Raw genomic sequence first — 19999 nt, 5'->3', positions numbered from 1 at the left:
AAAATAAATTATTAAATATTATGAACACACCTGAATTAAATGAAATGTTCAGTAAAAAATATAAGTGGAGTTTAATCATAGACTCGTTATTAAATGTAGACTCCAGAGTGAAGCCAAAGCTAAAGTACTTGAATTGTAAATTCATGCTGCTCTCCATTAAACCTCGGAGCTCGGAGTTACCGGCTGCAATGGGAACACCGCCTCAATTCGGAGTTTCGACATGAAAGGTTGGGGGAACCTCAGCACCCCCGACTTTGAAATCCAACATGGCTGCTCTGTGTATTATCAATAAGCGAAAGCAGTAGTTTTTACTGTTTATTAGCACTTCTGTCATTAAATTTGTTTTGTCCAATTACTGTCTGTGGACATGTTACCATGGTGTTAGTATGTAACACGTAACGTTATGCCTTATCATGAACTGGTTTTGTTTACAATGGCGAGCTGCTAATTTAAACATTGTTCCATTCTTGTTCTCATGGACATCAGCTCTTTCAAACTGTTTCCGACTTTTCTATAAGAGGAAAAACAAGTTATTTGTTTATAGCCTCATGTTAGCTTTTCACTTTTGTGGATTCTATTCAGGCTTCCAACACCTTTAATTGTTCACTTGTTACGATTATTTTGCTGAATAAAACGTGTTAGAATCATAAACCTGAGTGGAAGGAACCAGGGTGACGCTAACTTCCACCTAAAAAATGACATCATCCCTGCAGAAATCCACCAGAATATAACAAAACAATTCATATCATACAAATCAACTGTTAGAAATGGGATTAATGTAAAACTACGATTCCCAGAGTTCAAAGCGTGATGACGCCATGATCTCCCGCCCATTGAGAAAACGTCCCAGCATGCATTTGTGCGTGGCCGAGTAGAAGAAGCGTCAAGATGGAGTCTGCTGGAGGCTGAAGGGACAAGAGCACCTCGTTTACAGCTCAACGTCGACTGAGAGCTCCATGTTCCCGCAGAGAGCAGCGGCACGAACCGAAGAGGCTGGCGGCTTCATGACCCATAGATAGCGGACTCTGCTGCGGACACTGCTGGTGAGTTTCGTGGCTGCGGCGCGTAATTGTTGCAATGACCGGGCCGCCATTTACCTCCGGCTGCCGAACACAAGAGGAGCCGCGGACCCAGGTTCAGTCCGGCGGCGCGTTCCCAACCAAACGATGCGTTTAAGGGTCGTGTTGCGGGGACGGTGTCGAGCGGGACCTGCGCCGTGTGAGGAAGCTGCCGGTGGGTAGCCTGCTAGCACTGTTAGCCACAAGCTAAAGGCAGCAGCAGCGTCGCTGGAGACGTTAACGATTTAAATGCAGCGGCTCCGATGAACCGTCTCCAGCGCAGCCGGGGCGGCTCCGCTGTGTCCGCCGTGCCGTGCGGGCTCCCGGCTCCCGGCTGTAGCTCCGTGTTTACTGCCCGCTAGCGCCCGGGAGCAGCGGGGAAACCTCGTGGTGTTGCTTTCCCGTCTCCCCGCAACGACACCGGGAAGTGCGGGACAGACGGGGCGATGTGAGCGGCTTCACCCGGTCTCACGTTCTCATCCACCGGGGCTCCAGGGGCACCGGGGCTCCAGGGGCACCGGGGCTCCAGGGGCCCCGGGCCGCTGTGGCTGATGGAGTGAACCTGAAGTCTGGTGACAGTTCCTGAGCAGCAGAGGGGAATTTAATTCAACATCAAGTGTAAATGTGTCATTAATTCCTCAGTGAGGTCAGGACGTGTCACAGGTGGTTTTCTCGTGAGGAGACTCCACGTGCAGTCACCTGACCGAACCCGACCACACGGTCCCTGTATCAGCTGCTCACTCCTGAACATGGTGGAAGTCTGTGGCGTCAGTGTTTCTGAAGTGTGCACGTTGTGAAGGAGTAAAGTGCAGAGCCTTCACGACCAGATCTTTATAAATACAAACCATTACCAGTCATACTGGTACAAAACGATCCCGCTGAGCTGCAGTAAACAGATGGCTCAGGTTTGAAGACGTAGATGTTTTATTATTCTTTTCATCCTATAAAGTTATGACGACATGAGCTCAGAGTGAGGCTACATCCACACCATGTTTTAGTGTACCAGAAAGGTATCGCGATAAACGGTTACAATGCCTAATTGGATCAGTACTGTATGAATGACGCCCGGGCACAGCGGCTGCTGAACGGCTGCGTGTCGCAGTTGTCAGTTGTTCACACTGGCTGTAGTTCTGCTGCAGCGCTGCTACTGCCAGCGCTGGTTTTTACAAAGGTTTAAAGGTTTGCCTTGAAAATGACCATAAATTTGTGAAAGAGACAGAGTGAGACGTCTGTCCATCACATGAAGTTCTTCACCTTAACTTTCAATATAACTAGCGCCTTTCGGAGGTTTCTGGTATAACTGGCAGTGCATCTTCCACTCCTGTATATATTTCACAATAAAAACCTTTCAAAAACAAATGATGGATTCAGTCAACAGAAAGTCTGGAGTGCTTTTATCTTGAAACGGTAGGCTACAGGCCATTTCAAACACAAATGTTCGTGACATTGGACAGAAACATTGCAAATGTGCTAACAGATCATTTTCTCTGTTCAGCTGTGAACCGAGTCGAACATTGGAAAAATCTGCGAGACCTCGAATCTGTAGAAGAGCAGTGTGGCATCAGCGGCTGAACCGCAGTCGGTGTGGCCGCTCTGATTTGTTAACATAGGCATGGAAATGAAAAGCAAGCTGTTCCGCTGCCGGTGTGCCCCGGGAGGCACAGTTTAAAAAAGAGCAGAGATTTCCTATGTATGCAACGCTATGATGTAGGTACAACACACCCATGTACTCAAATATTAGTCAAATGAGTGTTATTTATTTTGTGACAAACGATACATTTTCACCGTCGGAGCTAACATACCAATGTGGCTAACATGCTAACACAACATTTAAACTAACGTTGGTAGGGCTGCACCTATCGATTATTTTTTTTTAATCCATTAATCTAACTATTCTTTTTCGATTAGTCTAACGTTACATTTTTCTAATCTAAAGATTAGTTTTTATTACTTGATTAATATAATAATAAACTTGTTATTCATATTTATTTAATCATTTAAATACAAACAAATCTCACAAAAGTATGCACTGCAAGTCATTATTGCTAATCTGCCTTTTAAAGTCTTATATCTCTTCAAAATAAAATTTGTGAAAGAGCTTGGTCCATTAAAGTAAAAGGAATACATCGATCAAAATGAAAACCAAAGTAAAATTCAAGTAACTTTCTGGAGGAATATGAATTCACTGTAAATTCAAGTTCAGCAGTCTATCAAAAAACAAAGTTGAAGCAGCCTAGTAGTTGTATCAATGTCTGTATGAAGTCAAAAACTAACAAAGTACAATTAATAGTATTTCAATAATTATTATAAATTTTCACATTGAACTGGAGGGTACACAAATAAAAATATTCCACTTAAAGTTGCAGTCTGTAGAATTTAGTGACATCTAGTGGTGAAATGTCATGTTGCAGCTGAACACTCACCTTCCAAACATGAAAGAGAACCTGTGGTAGCTTCAGTTGTCATAGAAACTCAAAGGGTTTAGTTTGTCCAGTCTGGGCTAAGAAACATGGCGGCCTCCATAGAGAGGACCCCCCCCCCCCCCCCCCCCCCCTTATGCAAATATAAAGTATTTCAATATAAAGGTCCCGTTCCAGGGTAAACAAACAACAATTTATATAATTTAGTTGAAACACACTCGTGAAAACATCACTAGGATTATTTTATATTCAATTTCTGTCAATGGATCCCTTTCACCTAAATCTTACACACTGGACCTTTTCAAGCTTGCTCTTCACGAGTCCGTTAACTTTAATTAAACTTGGGAGCTACAAAAATCAGGCATTCACAAGTCTGCAGATCAACAAATTACGATCAACTTAAACAGTCAGTCGTGGTAATGATCATGACATGTACACGGCTCCAGACTGCGACCATATAGTTGCATTTGTGACTATTTTTGGGGACGGGGGGTGAGTGTTTGAGTCCATTAAACGCTTTTGGAGTTTCAGGGGTAAACGGTGTTTCAGCAAAATCCAATACCATTGAATTAACTGGGGACTTCATCTTCAAATGTGAAAAAACATAAAATGTCTCAATACTACTCCTGTGGTGTCAAGTGTCTGTAAGCCCCGACATTCAAATTCAACTTGAGACAAGGTTGTGTACTAGAGCTGTGAATCGTCACTAGCCTCACGATTTGATTACGATTCAGCAGTCGACGATGCATCTTGATACATTTCAATGTTTCACATCCACAATTTTCTATATTACTGCACGTGGCTGCATTTTCATCGTTTTTTATTTTTTTTTAATGAAATCAGTCAGAACAACATGAACTCCGTTTTATCTAGAATGTGCTTTCAAAAGTATTATAGACTGTTACTGTTATTACAAGTGTGCTGTCATTTACAAAATAAGGTTTTAAATTCAAAAATCAGACTGGCCCAATCCCATTTCACCCCTTGGCCCCCCCCTTGTTTTCGAGGGTTGTTTTGTTCCTTGAAACGGAGTCACAAGGAGTAGTGGTTGAAACCTTCCCCTACGAATTGGGACAGCCCTTCAAGAAGCCGTTGCATCATAAGTAGTCGTCGCAAAACCCGACACGTCATCAGTAGTTGATGCGAAAATACGGGATTATCGTGCAAAAACAGATCGCTAGCACGCTCCTGATCTATATATATTATTTTTAAGGTTGTTGTGAAAAAAGTGACCATAATACATTGAAATGATATTAAACTAAGATGTTACAATCATCGTAAATTTTAAATCCTTATTAATGGAGAAAATACTACATTTGTGGGTCTCTCTCCCAGCTTGCCGGTGATTTGCAAGGCATTCTGGGTACCCCTCCGTCTGAAGTGAGGGTCTGAAAAATCTCCGTTTGGAGGGGTAAAGAGAGCCACCCCTCGGCCCCACCCCTCCGCCCCAACAGGTATTGGGACAGCCTACACGTGAAAGCGCAAAACAAAGGGGAAGGGCTAAGGGGTGAAGTGGGGTTGGGCCTACAACAGTAAATGACAGTGCTCCGTGCTCTCCACACTGATTTCATTCATTCAGTTTAGACTTGTGTGCTGCACCTAAGGCTTAAAAGCACAAACTCTGATTATAGCCTTTACTGTATCAAGCTGGCCCCCCTTAGCAGCTCCACTGCACTGAGGCTCATTACTCCGCTGGTCAACAAGTGTCTCTGCTCCTCTGATGTTTTCTAATCACTCGCATGTAGAACTGATCTTTATAAAAACCTGATGAATTCATATTTATGTTCCTGGGGCGTCGCTTCTTCTGCAACAAGGAAGTTAAAACACTGTTACACAGACCGGAGATTTAACAAGCGGCTGTCCTGACTGAAGCAGCGCTGGTTATAATGATGCAGTGGCGGGACATCACTAAAACAATGAACATAGCGGAAAAGCATGAATCGATTATGTTCTGTCTCTGCATCGATGCAGAGTCGTCTGCATCACAGAATCGAGGAAATTCCACACCTGTCATGTACACACTGCGTTCTTAGCCCAAATGTCAGTCTCCTTGGAGGCGTGTTCATGTATGGAAGGGCAGACGGGAAAACCACACACTCTCGCCCAAGGGCGGAGTGCGTTCGCATGGCTAGGTCTGCTAGCCTTGCTACTTCCGGTAGTGGATTTGTTTAGGCTAAAAAGTTGGTGTAAATGACGCCGGTTCGAGTTGAATTTGAATGTCGGGCCTTCTGGACACTTGATGGCGCCACACGAGCAGTATAGAGGCATGTTATGTTTTTATTACGTCTGAAGAAGAGGTCAGCTTGGCTGCAACACTGTTTACGGCTGAATCTCCTGAAGTGTTTTGTGGACTCAACACTTCACCCACCCCCCCAAGTTTTTTATCTTATTAATCAACTTCACGTCATTACACTTTCATATGTACATTATAAAACATCCATATTAAATAAAATGCTTTTCTCGTCATTACTGATGTCTTTTTTATTTTAATCCACTGAAATCTTTATTACAGAACATTAATAATGCTATAAAAATATATCTATGGATTTTCTGACAATGTCCAGATAAGTAGTCAATGATTACTAAGATGTCATCATTTCTGTGTATTTTAGTTTAACCATTAACTTTATTACAAATAACTATATATGTAAACAAAACACAAATACAACTAAATGTATGAAACATATTTTCTACAGTGTTTATTCTGTAAAATAACTTAATCAGCAAAAGCTGATGCTGATGTCTGTGAAAGTCTCATATCAGCTGATGTGTCTTCGAACTGTTTTTGTCTATTGAGATTTAATCAACAATAATCTCTTTAAAATAATTCAGGCCACTGCTCCAGTGTTATTTTTTTTTTCTGTCTTTTGTTCTGAGAATCAATAACTGTTGATCTGAGCAGCGTCGTGTCCAGTACAGAGGGTCTTTAGCTTAGCTTAGCACAAAGACTGGAAGCAGTTGGAAAGTGTTCAGCGTCTGTCATGTGACCTGTGCTCGTTTTGATGAGACAAGTGTTGATAGAAACTGGGCTTTTCTCACCTTTTCCTTCACGTTCATTTGTTTGATCAGTTTCTACACATCCTGTCGATTAATCCATTATCGCAACAATCGTTGGTTGCAGCCCTAGTTGTGATGCACGTGGTTCGTATGTGAGCTTTGTTCACTAAGCTTGACTGTTTGCCTCAGATTTGACTGACGCTCTGACGCTAACTGATGTCAAACGTTCATGTTTGTTAATGGTAATAGATGTTATCAATGATGGATGTTGAGATGGATGTTCAGTTTCCTGGTTACCGTTTTCTGACTCTGACAAAGATTGTTGAATGAACAGATTAATGGTTCAGAACAGACTGAATCACTCATCTCTGGGTTTGTTCAGTAGAGAAACGATCGGCCGATCACAGCTCGTTATGATCAGAGTCCTGGATCAGTTTGTGCCACCTATTTATTTCATTGTCAAATCAATGTTTCAGCTCAGGCTTCAATAATGTTGATGAACTAAATCTTTATTTACCTGCCCACCTGGTCTCGCAACCTACAGGTTTAGCCCGTCACCATGGCAACAGACATTGGCTCACCGCAGCGGTTCTTCCACATGCCGCGTTTCCAGCATCAAGCGCCGCGGCAGGTTTTCTACAAGAGGCCGGACTTCGCTCAGCAGCAGGCGATGCAGCAGCTCACCTTCGACGGGAAACGCATGAGGAAGGCGGTGAACCGCAAAACCATCGACTACAACCCGTCTGTCATCAGATACCTTGAGGTGACCACCTGTTAAACTTTATTTAATAAACAGTGGAAACTCTCGTGTTCGAACGTTGGATGTTTCAGATGTTGATTAAATTAAACTTTATTAGTATGTCATCATGTGAGGTGGAGACATAACAACAAACACTTAACTGCTTTTCTACTGCTGGATACTGTCACTGATTAATTAACTTGCTGTTGTCCATCCCCAGCTGCTTCAGTTTGACATGTGTGTAATGTGTTAACATGTGAATGTTCAGAAGCTGACCAATCACAGGCTGTGTTCTTCATCTTTGAGTGGCTTTCTGTGTTTCTCTGTGCAGAACCGTTTGTGGCAGCGAGACCATCGAGACTTCAGAGCCATCCAGCCCGACGCAGGATGTTACAACGACGTCAGTATAACGAAACTAAGCATCAGTGTGATTATTAGATTTGTTTGTTAGCTTAACGCCTTTTTGTCACAGGAAGCCTGTTTTATGTTAAGTTGGGCAAACACTGAACGATTTAAGACAGTTTTTGCCCAGATTTTTGAGTCTGACTCTTTTCAGAATTGTACGATTTTCAGCTTCCTCGGTTGCCGTGCAGTGTACGGGGGAGCGAGCAGCGATGAATTGCTCCTGACCGTCAGAAATGTCTTAAAACTTTGGTCGGCTGACTTCATCCCCTCGCACAGTTGAAGCACAGCCATGTCAATTCCTCTTTTCCTGCCTGCATGAAGTGGCAAACACAGTGAAGACTGATGACTGTTCAGACGAGTCTTTTTGAATTTTCTGTTTGATTCTCACTGAACTGAGTTTCAGAAGATGAACATCAGCTGATTCTCACACATCAGACCAAACGGATGAATTTAAATATAGAAACAAATAATCTAAATTATAATTTTTATATACTAAAAATTAAAGTTAATAAGAAGCATGTGAAAAAGAATCCAGCTTCTTCAAGTCTGAATGAGAGAAACATTTTAATTATTATTCTAACGGGGTGGGAACCTGTGAGAAATGTGAATGAACAGAACAGGAAGCTGTTCTTGTATCTAATTTAAATATTCTCTTGTTTGCTCACATGATAATAAACTTGTATTGTGAAATCTTCAGTATAACATGTAACAAACATATTTGTTAAAGATGAACATTCACTGTGTTGCAGCTGGTTCCTCCTATCGGGATGTTGAACAATCCAATGAACGCTGTCACCACCAAGTTTGTCCGAACCTCCACCAACAAAGTCAAGTGTCCTGTGTTTGTGATCAGGGTGAGCTGCTGCATCACTTTTCGTTTGTACAAAGGCTCATATTTAATGCTTTTATTGTGAATGAGGGTATGCGGATAGTTCAGAATACAAATTCCCCAGATTAATGTGTGTTTCCTGTTCAGTGGACTCCTGAGGGTCGACGTCTGGTCACTGGAGCGTCCAGCGGAGAGTTCACGCTGTGGAACGGACTCACCTTCAACTTTGAGACCATTTTACAGGTAAACGCTTGCTACAGACGACCTTGTGATGTGGTCAGCAGAATGGTAATGACATCACTCCATTTGAAGGTCACAAGGTGAAAGAGTGATGGAGCTCGCCCAGGGCGGGAACCAGCAACTCATTTTACCAAACATTAGTAAAAAATAAATAAATAAGAAAACGACACCCTCCTGTCTCCCCTGCAGGCCCACGACAGTCCAGTGCGTGCCATGACCTGGTCTCACAACGACATGTGGATGCTGACTGCGGACCACGGCGGCTACGTGAAGTACTGGCAGTCCAACATGAACAACGTCAAGATGTTCCAGGCTCACAAGGAGGCCATTAGAGAAGCCAGGTTTATACCCAATCTACCATTTTCTGTAGTTAACCTGAGTCTCTACCGCTTACGGTCGGCACTGCAGTACCATGCTGCAGCCACATGGTGGTGCTGCCTCACCTCTTGCCATATGTTGTTGTGGTTGATTAATGACAGATGTATGTGTGTGCTGTTGCAACACTGCAGTGATCTGTTCTTGATATTTTGCCTGATGTGGCTGATGAGCTGTTTCTCTGTGTTGAATAAAGTCATCATTCATTTACTCAACATGTTTGGTAGGCCCAGTGGGGAGGGGGTGGGGATTGACTTTATACAATAAAGTTTTAGCAGGGATCAATAAAGTGAATAAATAGAAGCTCCTGCACACAGACCTGCTGCTGCTGTTCTGAACGTCACCTGACAGGCGCCTATAGATGTTTTAAATAAATCTTTGAATCCTTTGAGTCTCACAGCTCCACATTTAACAGCGAGCGTTAACCACACCACCGTCTTCCACTTCCTGTTGGTGTTTGAGAAGGAGACGATTAAAAACAACTTCCTCACTCAGTGCGAACACACTAGCCTACATTTCCCACAATGCAACAGGGTAGTCTCACTCCTCACCTCCACTGTTTAAGTTAGATGACTTCATCAGGTTGCAGATGACATCACACTCCCTCAGCAGAACCAGTACACTGAGTGGAATGAGTCTTAACCTGAAAACCATCACCTGTACAGTGTGATGTCACCCAGTGATGATTTGAATCTAATTCAAACTACATTACCCATGATCCTCTTTGCTGTCAGTCACAGGCTGTGTGGTGCCAACGTTCTTCATGAGAAGTGAATAAAGTGGAAGTCCACAGCTGCCAATATGATCAGATAAGATTTTATCTTGAATCTTTGTTTTTACTTTTTTTTTTTTCTGGAATTATAGTTAAGGTTTTATTTGATTTAAAGTGATATAGTTTATATCTTAATAATTGGTTACTGTCACAAACCTTATGTTAAGATACTACATTTAGGTTAGTTTGATTATTATTTACAAGTTTAAACTGAATTATTTGTGTTTGAGTTATGCCCTGATATTTGAGATGTTGCCAGATGTCTGACATATTTGGCAATAATTATAAAATTGGCAATTTAATAGGAGTTAAGATCAAAACATGCGTTTTAAAAATGTTTTTTATTCTGACGGTTTTAAAGGTTTAAACTTCATCACAGAAATAAGGACTTTAATTTCATGTTGGTAGCTGTGAACTTCAAAATCTCCTTCTGCTTCCTCAAAATTCTCAGTTTGATTCAGGCTCACTTGTAACCTGAGTTTAGTGCAAAGACTGGAGGCAGGGAATCACCTGTGGTGGTTTCAGTTGTCATAAAAACTCAAAAGGTTTAGTTTGTCCAGTCTGGGCTACTGCCTCCCTAGAGAGGGCCTGCTCCTAATGTAAATATAAAGGGCCGTTCTTGGGTAAAACAAAGATTACAAATCTTAAAGATTATTACAAATCTTAAAGCTTAGCTTTGCACAAAGACTGGAAGTATGGGGAAACTGTTAGCCTAGCTTAGCACAAGCACTGGAAGCAGGTTAACTGTAACCTCGGCTAAACACAATTTAAGGGGGGCCTTTTTACTAGCTAAGCACAAAAACTGACACCAGTGGGAACTGTTAGCCTAGCTTGGCACAAAGAGGAGGCATGGGGAAACGGTTAGCTTAGCACAAAGCGGAGGCATGGGGGAACTGTTAGCCTAGCTTAGCAGAAAGAGGAGGCATGGGGGAACTGTTAGCCTAGCTTAGCACAAAGAGGAGGCATAGGATACTGTTAGCCTAGCTTCGGACAAAGATGAGGTATAGGGAAATCTGTGACCTAGCAGTAGTATCCTCACATGTAGTACACAGTACACTCACATGTACTACACTCATATAGTTCACATGTAGCACAGTACATTTGCATGTAGTACACAGTATGCACACATGTTGTACACATGTAGGATACAGTACATTCACATATAGTCCACACCACGCTTGCATGTGGTACACATGTAGTACACGGTACACTTGCATGTAGTACACATGTAGTATACAGTACACTCACGTTAAGGGGGGTGACTGTGAGAAAGACTGCATGTGTGTTGAGACTCACATTATTTAGTGAAGTTCCCCTAGTTGTCCAGCAGGTGGAGACATTTAGACATGTTAATATTCCTGTGCTCAGTGTGGTCATACATGAGTTTACATCAGCCTGTAGATAAAACAGTCAGTGTGATTCATACAAACATGTTGAACACGTGTTAAAGTTTCATTAATTGTGATTAAAAGTATTTTAACTGATGAAGAAGCAGACACACGTTCTCTTCCTGATTGGTTCTTATCGGTCACATGACTACCAGCGGTGAATACAAAGCGTTAACACTTAACCCCAATTCATGCTTCTGCGTCGAATCTACGCTGTAGCGCCGGCATACCTGACGCGTAGACGTGTACCCTTCGTAGAACCCACGTACTCTGATACTTGGTAGCATCACATGTCCTGCAGACAGTATTTCTGGAATCTCCTGCTTCGCCTCAATAGGTTTAATGGTCGTACAGACCAACTCCTGTCTTTATTTTCTTCATTGCAGTTCTTTAAAAAAAGTAATTTCTCTTAAACATCTATCAGCTCCAACTTGATAACAACCTTGTTCTGAAGTAAACAGACGCCAGAGAATTTGTTAATAAGCGTACTCGAAACCAGAAGAAACAACACAGAAGCATAGAAACTCTACAGCCACTAGCGCTTCGGCGGTGTAACTGTAGAGCAACGCACACACCTTCATAAACTATGAATGCTCACAGCGGCGTAGTCCCCGTGTGTAGGCTACGTGCGTAACTATGACACAAAACCATGTATCGGCCTTAACTGTCAGTAACAGTTCCAGCTCGTCGTCACTCCAAGAAATCTTCTCTTTTCACCATCGCTGTTCCTCGTTCATAGTATTTTCTGTAACTAAGCAACCAACTGCAGAGTAGACAATCTACTTCCTGCTTACACCACATGGCCAGTCTGACAGGTCATGTAACTTGTGGATGGAGCCTCAGTTCAGCTGGTGAGTTATTGGACTGAAGTGATGGTGTGTGGTTGGTCAGTGAAGCTCTCACAGTGGAGTGGGAGTTAGTGACTGTTTCAGGTGACCTCTGACCTCCAACCTGTTCTGTAAATGTCTCTGTACCAGGAAGTTAAGGTCCATGTGATGTCCCATTTCCTCTCCGTTATTGGTCACAGCTTCTCGTCTTGTCCAGTTTCTCCCCCACAGATAATAAATTCGCCACCTGCTCAGACGATGGCACCGTTCGGATCTGGGACTTTTTGCGTTGCCATGAGGAACGGATCCTCCGAGGTACGAACCTGCCGCCTCGTCCTCAGACCTGAGGGCAGAATACCCGACTGTCATGTGACAGGAGGGACAAGGGACTATTATTGATCATGTGCTAAAATTAAGAAAATGTATTTATATATTGGCATGTTAAACAATATATCATCAATATATAATTGATTATATTGATCCTTATTGATTCACATTTAACAACCTACATGATGGTAATGGGTGTGTGCGTGTGCGTGCAGGTCATGGCGCTGATGTGAAGTGTGTTGACTGGCATCCCACTAAAGGCCTCGTAGTCTCTGGCAGTAAAGACAGTCAACAGCCAATCAAATTCTGGGACCCCAAGACTGGACAGAGCCTGGCTACACTGTGAGTACACACACTTCACATACACACAGTAACACACACACTAAAAGAGGACTTACACGTCCAGGTTGGAGGCTTCAACAGAAACGCTGCTCGTTCACTTCGATTGTGTTGACGTCTATCGTTACTGGACTACATTGTGGTTCCGTTGCGATGCATTGGTCACTGCGTACATCAGAAATCGAGCAGATCTAATCGCGGCCAAACAAATCGTTTTGGAAACAAACACTCATGTGTAGGCCCTAGCCAATCAAATCAGGTTCATGTGAAAGAGGAGGAACTCGAAGTGGAACTTGTTTGACCTTTAACCTTTCTGCTGTTGTCAAAGAGTCAAATAATGAAACCAGATCATTCAGACCTCACTCGCTTGCTCTCTCTCTCTCTCTCCTCAGTCACGCCCATAAGAACACGGTGATGGAGGTGAAGTGGAACCTGAATGGTAATTGGCTGCTGACGGCGTCACGTGACCACCTGTGCAAACTGTTTGACATCAGAAACCTGAAGGACGAGCTGCAGGTGTTCCGAGGACACAAGAAGGAGGCGACGGGTGAGAAAACAAACCAATACGACATCACTTTCGATATCACAGACTGTAAATACAGATGGATGACATGAAGGCTCCTCAAACTGAGGCCAAATCATGACTGCCCCCTAGTGGCTGGCAACAGTATAGGCCATAAACCCCGCCTCCTGTATGTTAGCAGAGTCTGACTCAAAATGATGTCTCTTATTTCTGGTTCTATGTTCTCAGCTGTTGCCTGGCATCCCGTCCATGAAGGTCTGTTTGCCAGCGGAGGTTCTGATGGTTCTCTGCTCTTCTGGCACACTGGGTAAAAATGACACACACACACACACACACACACACACACACACACACACACACACACACACACTCCCATGAGACTGATCAATGTGTTGTGTACTGGCTCAGGTGTTTGTTGTTGTTGTCAGGGTGGAGAAGGAGGTGGGAGGGATGGAGATGGCTCATGAGGGAATGATCTGGAGTCTGGCATGGCACCCGCTGGGTCACATCCTGTGCTCCGGCTCCAACGACCACACCAGGTATCCACACAATGTCTAAACAACGTCCTCACAACATATGTATTTCCTATACACAAAGTGGGCTGTGAGCAGTTGACAGTTAATTTGAAACACCTGACGCTGTCACACTCGGATTTGTTTTTATTTTCAGTAAATTCTGGACGAGGAATCGACCAGGCGATAAGATGAGAGACCGTTACAACTTGAACCTGCTGCCGGGGATGTCGGAGGACGGCATGGAGTATGGTGAGTGTCAGAGGACCAAACGCAACACAAAGGTTCTGACTTTACTTCACAGCTGATGTTTGTGCGTTTGTGTTTCAGACGACATGGACCTGAACAGCATGGCCTCCATCCCCGGTATGGGGATCCCCGAGCAGCTGAAGGCTGCCATGGAGCAGGAGCAGAGCAGTAAGTCTCATCCTGGACCTCATGGAGTATTTCAATGTTTTATCACATTTATTCTCCAAACCTTCATATTTGATCTGCTCATTGAACTCATTTCCTGTTTTAAACAGGTTTTTGTTTTCATTCTTTTCTTTCTCGTCAGCAGTAAAACGGATGATTTGCACTTTATTGGGTCTAAAAACTAAAATGTTCATGTAGTAGTCAGATGATGTATTGTAATACAATAGTGTAATATAGGTGTTACTCGGGTGTTGCTCAGGTGTAACATTTGTATCCAGGTAAAGAGGCAGCCCCGGAGGTCGAGATGTCTATCCCTGGTCTGGACTGGGGCATGGACGAAGTCATGGGTAAAGACGCCAAGAAGGTCCCTCAGAAGAAAGTGCCGTACGCCAAACCAATCCCGGCCCAGTTCCAACAGGTAAACGGCTGCAGCAGAGCACCTGGTCAACACCTGGACACTTACAGAAGCAGCTGTGGCAGTGCTGAGTGTTTTTTTTACTGTGACCTCCTTCATCACAGGCGTGGGCGGAGAATAAAGTTCCCATGATGCCGCCCTCTGGAGATCTGTCCAAAGAGCGAAAGGTGGAGCAGAAGGTGGAGGGGAAGAAGAAATCTCAGGCAGAGATGGAGCAGGAGATGGCAGCTCTACAGTACACCAACCCTCAGCTGCTGGAGGTGAGAGGCTCCGCCTTCTCTTGGAACATAAGAACTACTCATTTTTTTATTAAAACTAAAGTTAAACTCTGTCGAGGAATCTGAGTTTTTAAAACCAGAATAAACACCTGAAAACAGAATCTCATTAAACCGTGTTTTGGTTTCGTGCAGCAAATGAAGATGGACCGGATGAGCACAGACGGGAACATGGGCCCCCCACAGGGACAGGGCACCATGCCCCCCTTCCCTGGCCCCGGAGGCCCTGCAGGTCCTGGGGCCCCTATGCCTCCTGGCCAGCAGGGATTTCACCCAAACATGCCTCCTCAGCAAATGCCCAATAACATGCCCCCCCCCATGGGCCCTGGAGGTATGCAGCCCCCTTTCATTCCCCCTGGACAAATGGGGCCCCCCTCAGGACCTCAGTCTCACCAGGGGCCGCCTCAGGGCATGATGGGACCACCCGACATGCAAGGACCTCAAGGATTGCAGAGACATCCTGGCCCTCATAGAAACATGGGTCCTCAAGGGCCTCACAGTATGGGTCCTGGACCCAGAGGGATGCAGGGCCCTCCTGGTGGGATGATGGGCCCCCCTCCTCGAGGAATGGGTCCAAGGGATCCTCAAGGGCCTCCATCTCAGGGGGGCATGATGCCACCTCAAGGAAACATGATGGGCCCCCAGGGTCCTATGCAGGGTGGAATGATGGGACCCCCACCCAGGACACACAACAACATGCCAAACAATTATGGGATGGGCAACATGCAGGGGCCCCCAGGAGGAATGCATGGACCTCCAGGAAAAATGCAGGGGCCCCCAGGTAACATGCAAGGACCCCATGGAAACATGCAGGGCCCCCCTGGCAACATGCAAGGACCCCATGGTAACATGCAAGGGCCCCCATACATGCACCAGGTGAGTTTCTGTGACTGAGATTCAGCTTCTGTAAAATGTTGATCATCAACAGGACTGTCCCTGGATCAGGTTTTAAAGGTGCCGTCTGATCATACGCACTCATGTGGTCTTTGCAGGGTCAAAGCTCGGGACCTATAATGCACGGGATGGGGCCGCAGGGGCCCAACAACAAAGGTAAGAGACAGCAAAATTAAGTTTGAACGTAGCCAGATGTTTAGACCTGTTCTAGTTCTGCTGATAACGTCTCAGATCCTGTGGTGTACCTCAGGGATTCATGTAGGGTCCCTTGTTTAAAGTGAACCGAGTGTTAGTGCTGGTTCCGAGTTGGTTCAACTTGTAAACCTTTTAGAACCAGGTTTGCTTTTTTCCATGGCCGCCTCAGACACACGTCACTGTCTACGTCTCTAGGCCTCAACTGTATGAATGAAACTATGGCACTTATTAAATATTACATTAATTTATATATATTCATTGGGGATACCTGATTCCTCTCGCTCTCGCCTGCGCTGACAGACACAAACCGACTCAGACTCAGTTGACGTCTCTGACCTGCTGCAGTTTAATGTTGATTTGTTAGTAACCACCAAATTATCAACACTGATCAATACTTTTTTCAATGAGTAAAATCGTTCTTGATAGCCATCTTTCATTCTTTTATTCAGCTTTCATTCACTTGATCTGACAACAGACACATCTCGTCTTATCGGACACTTGTGTAAACTCACACTGGGTAAAAACATGTTTTGGTCTTCACGTGTTTTGCACTCAGTGGTCACAGAAATCCCACCTCCAGCCTCTGACGGTGGCGGTTCTTAATTACGTGTGTGTGTGTGTGTGTGTGTGTGTGTGTGTGTGTGTGTGTGTGTGTGTGTGTGTGTGTGTGTGTGTGTGTGTGTGTGTGTGTGTGTGTGTGTGTGTGTGTGTGTGTGTGTGTGTGTGTGTGTGTGAGAGAGAGTGAGATTTGAACTGCTTGGAGCTCGGGTCAGACACAGGTTCAGGTCGGGACATTTCCCCTCAGAGTCAGAAACGGCTTGTTTTTCAGAATTTGGACAATTGGATGGAAAATTTTAAATACAAACTGAAAAACCATGAACCATGAAACACATTAAACACAACCAGTGTGTACAGCCTAACGAAGGGAGATTGTTTTTGTGACTACGTTTTCTCTTTTTCATCATTTTCATCTCTGACACTCGAAGAAATTAGTACAAATTTGCTAAAATAGAAAAATGCACTGACACCTGTGTCTGTTTTAGAATAAAAATGATCCACTGGTATGATAATTGAAATCTTACCATACAACTGTAGATCCACGAAACTGATTATTTTACAGAAGCATGTCAAAGTGAGTAGATTCTGTTTTGATGAACAGATCCCAGATAACAAAACATCAGAATCTTAATACAAACTGCGTGAATGAGGCCCATTGGTCTTTGTTTAGTGTCTAAAGTTTGGGAATGTTAAAATGTCTTTTTGACTAAATATTCATGTGTCAGAGTAAAACAATAAATCTAATGTTTCCATCAGGAACATTGTGATCAAATTATGATAATTTCTCTTCAGTTGATATCTAACCAACACTGAGATTTGATTTGCAGCTCTTATTCTCATCGTGTCAACTGGCTCTTCTCATCTAGGAGATCCCCGGGGGCCACCGCCTAACCACCATATGGGCCCTTCTGACCGACAGGGTCCCGGAGGACCAGACCAGGGATCTGGGCCGTACTGGGCGGACAACCAGCAGGGTCGGCGTGGACCACAGGACTTTGAGGGAGGCCAGGACTTTCACGGCAGAGGAGAGGAGGGCTGGAGACCTGGACCAGGATACCAGGGAGGGGGAGGACACAGGGGTGGAGGACACAGAGGAGGGAATGGAGGGAACTGGGGTTCTGACGAAAGGTTCAGCGGAGGAGAATTTAGAGGACGGAGAGACGACAGGTCAGATGCTTTCCACTTTACTCCTGAATGTGAGAACTTGTAGTAACTCAGGTCTGAACAGGTCTGAACTGGACTCTGTTTCAGGTACAGAGGAGGCGGCCCTGGCCGGCCTGGAGGTCGTGGTTACCCTGATGCGTACGGCGGCCAGGAGGAGGGCTTCGACGGCCCGGAGGAGATTGGCCGAGGCTGGGACACCGGAGGCAGAGGGAGACCGCCTCGAGGAGGAGGTGCCCCCAGAGGAGGAGGTGAGTAGTCCTGACATCTTAATCTCTGTGTCATCAGAGTCCAGTTCACTTTCAAACATGTCTCTGTCTCAAACCACATTATTGAATTTTTTTCTCCTCCGACTCTTATTTTGATGGTTTTGTCTTTGTCTTCATGTGTATAGGTCAGGATGGTTATCGGGACGGTCAGCAGATGCATGATGGGTCGTCACCAGCTGGTCGTGAGCGCCCGTCTTCCCTTCAGGGGATGGACATGGCGTCTTTGCCCCCCCGAAAGCGTCCATGGCAGGATGGACCAGGAACTGGAGAGCGAGAGTCCCCCGGAGCTGATGGAGGTTCATATTTTCATATAAAGATGAATACGTAACGTGTTGTGGACGAACGTGTCTAAACGTCTCCTCCCTGCAGGTCGACCCCCCCAGAGGGAAGAAGGCAGCTACGGTCCGTCTGGTCGAGGTGGACGAGGAGGCTGGGGTCCCGGAGGACCGGGACCTGGCCCCAGGAGGGGGGGACCACCACCCAGAGGAGCACTGAGGGGAGGCGTTCGTGGCCGGTAGTCCTGATGAAAAAACTCCCATGATCCTCCTGTCCTTTGGTTGTGTCGCCGCTGGTCCCTCCAGACCTGAGACCGTACCCTGATCACCCCTCGGACTGATGTTTGGTCATGTGACACACAGATGTGTGCTGCTGCTGTAGAGAATGGTGGCTTGTGATTGGAGGGACTGAGCAGGTGACATTTTAATGTAATATACTGTAGAGAAGCTCCGCCTCTTTTATTTCACCCAATCTTTTGTCTTCAGCTTGTTTTTGTCGTTTTTTGTAAAAGATTTCTATGTTTTTATGTCTTCACCGACTCCACTGAGGTGGACAATAAAGATTCACACTTCAAACTCCATCTTTACTGCGGCTGCTCGTGTTCACCAATCAGAGAAAAGATTGTTTAAAGGAGCAGTCCAACATTTGTGAGACTGACAGATGTCATTATTACTGTCGCCTCTAGAAACATATGGTAAACATATATAACTATGTTAAACTATAACTATATCTTAAACTTTATATAATTGTGTTTAACTATATATGAATATTAAAATGTGTCAAGTTACTTTAATACTGAGTAAACTCAGGTGAGTCGAGTGTCACTGATGACCTGTGTGAGATTTGTTAAGTCAGCTGATCCTTGTGATGCTGCATTCAGGTCAAATTGTACAAATCAAAATGATAAAGGATTTGTTGCATCAGACAGATGTTAAACATCTGCACACGTGTGGTCACGCTGACATGTTCACAGCTGGTGACAGTGAGACGTTCAAGGCTCTGACCTCTAGTCACATCTCACTGGTTAACATCGGGTTAAAGGACAGTGAGGGGAGACAGGTGAGGGGGGACAGAGAGGAGACAAGTGGTGAGACAGGTGAGGTGAGACTGAGGGGAGAGGTGAGAGTGAGGTGAGACAGGTGAGGGGGGACAGAGAGGAGACAAGTGGTGAGACAGGTGAGGTGAGACTGAGGGGAGACAAGTGGTGACTGAGGGGAGACAGGTGAGGGGGGACAGAGAGGAGACAAGTGGTGAGATGGGAGGTGAGAGTGAGGTGAGACAGGTGAGGGGAGACAAGTGGTGAGACTGAGGGGAGACAGGTGAGGGGAGACAAGTGGTGAGACTGAGGGGAGACAGGTGAGGGGGGACAGAGAGGAGACAGGTGAGAGTGAGGGGAGACAAGTGGTGAGACAGGTGAGGTGAGACAGGTGGTGAGACTGAGGTGAGGGGGGACAGAGAGGAGACAGGTGAGAGTGAGGGGAGACAAGTGGTGAGACAGGTGGTGAGACTGAGGTGAGGTGAGGTGAGGTGAGACAGGTGGTGAGACTGAGGGGAGACAGGTGAGGGGGGACAGAGAGGAGACAGGTGAGAGTGAGGTGAGACAGGTGCTGAGACGGTGAAGGGAGACAAGTGGTGAGACTGAGGGGAGACAGGTGAAGGGAGACAAGTGGTGAGACTGAGGGGAGACAGGTGAAGGGAGACAAGTGGTGAGACTGAGGGGTGAGGTGAGACAGGTGAGACGAGTGAGACAGCTGTGCCCTCCAGCTGTTTACATCAGGTCATTGATCAGGA

At 45.1% G+C, this 19999-nt stretch overlaps 1 protein-coding gene across 2 annotated transcripts; it reads left to right on the top strand.

Annotated features, from left to right (window-relative positions):
- Window positions 1-859: 859 nt before the first annotated feature.
- On the top strand, window positions 860-18785 carry wdr33 (WD repeat domain 33). 2 transcript variants are annotated; one of them, XM_034612821.1, is made up of 21 exons: window positions 860-1043; window positions 7020-7238; window positions 7546-7614; window positions 8369-8473; window positions 8596-8691; window positions 8878-9029; window positions 12268-12365; window positions 12593-12719; window positions 13109-13263; window positions 13468-13546; window positions 13668-13778; window positions 13909-14003; window positions 14082-14168; window positions 14444-14583; window positions 14685-14840; window positions 14991-15731; window positions 15848-15905; window positions 17369-17669; window positions 17754-17914; window positions 18058-18228; window positions 18302-18785. In XM_034612821.1, the coding sequence occupies exons 2-21, from the start codon at window positions 7035-7037 to the stop codon at window positions 18448-18450; spliced, it is 3255 nt and encodes a 1084-aa protein (XP_034468712.1). In that variant the 5' UTR covers window positions 860-1043; window positions 7020-7034; the 3' UTR covers window positions 18451-18785. The 2 variants fall into 2 exon arrangements, with proteins under 2 accessions (XP_034468712.1, XP_034468713.1); XM_034612822.1 differs by having other exon boundaries at window positions 866-1043; window positions 14994-15731; window positions 18302-18450.
- The last annotated feature ends 1214 nt before the right edge of the window (window positions 18786-19999 follow it).

The sequence above is a fragment of the Hippoglossus hippoglossus genome, chromosome 17 (genome assembly GCF_009819705.1).
Source record: "Hippoglossus hippoglossus isolate fHipHip1 chromosome 17, fHipHip1.pri, whole genome shotgun sequence".
In the NCBI taxonomy this organism is placed as follows: Eukaryota; Metazoa; Chordata; class Actinopteri; order Pleuronectiformes; family Pleuronectidae; genus Hippoglossus; species Hippoglossus hippoglossus.
This window is presented reverse-complemented; position numbering and strand designations above follow the sequence as displayed.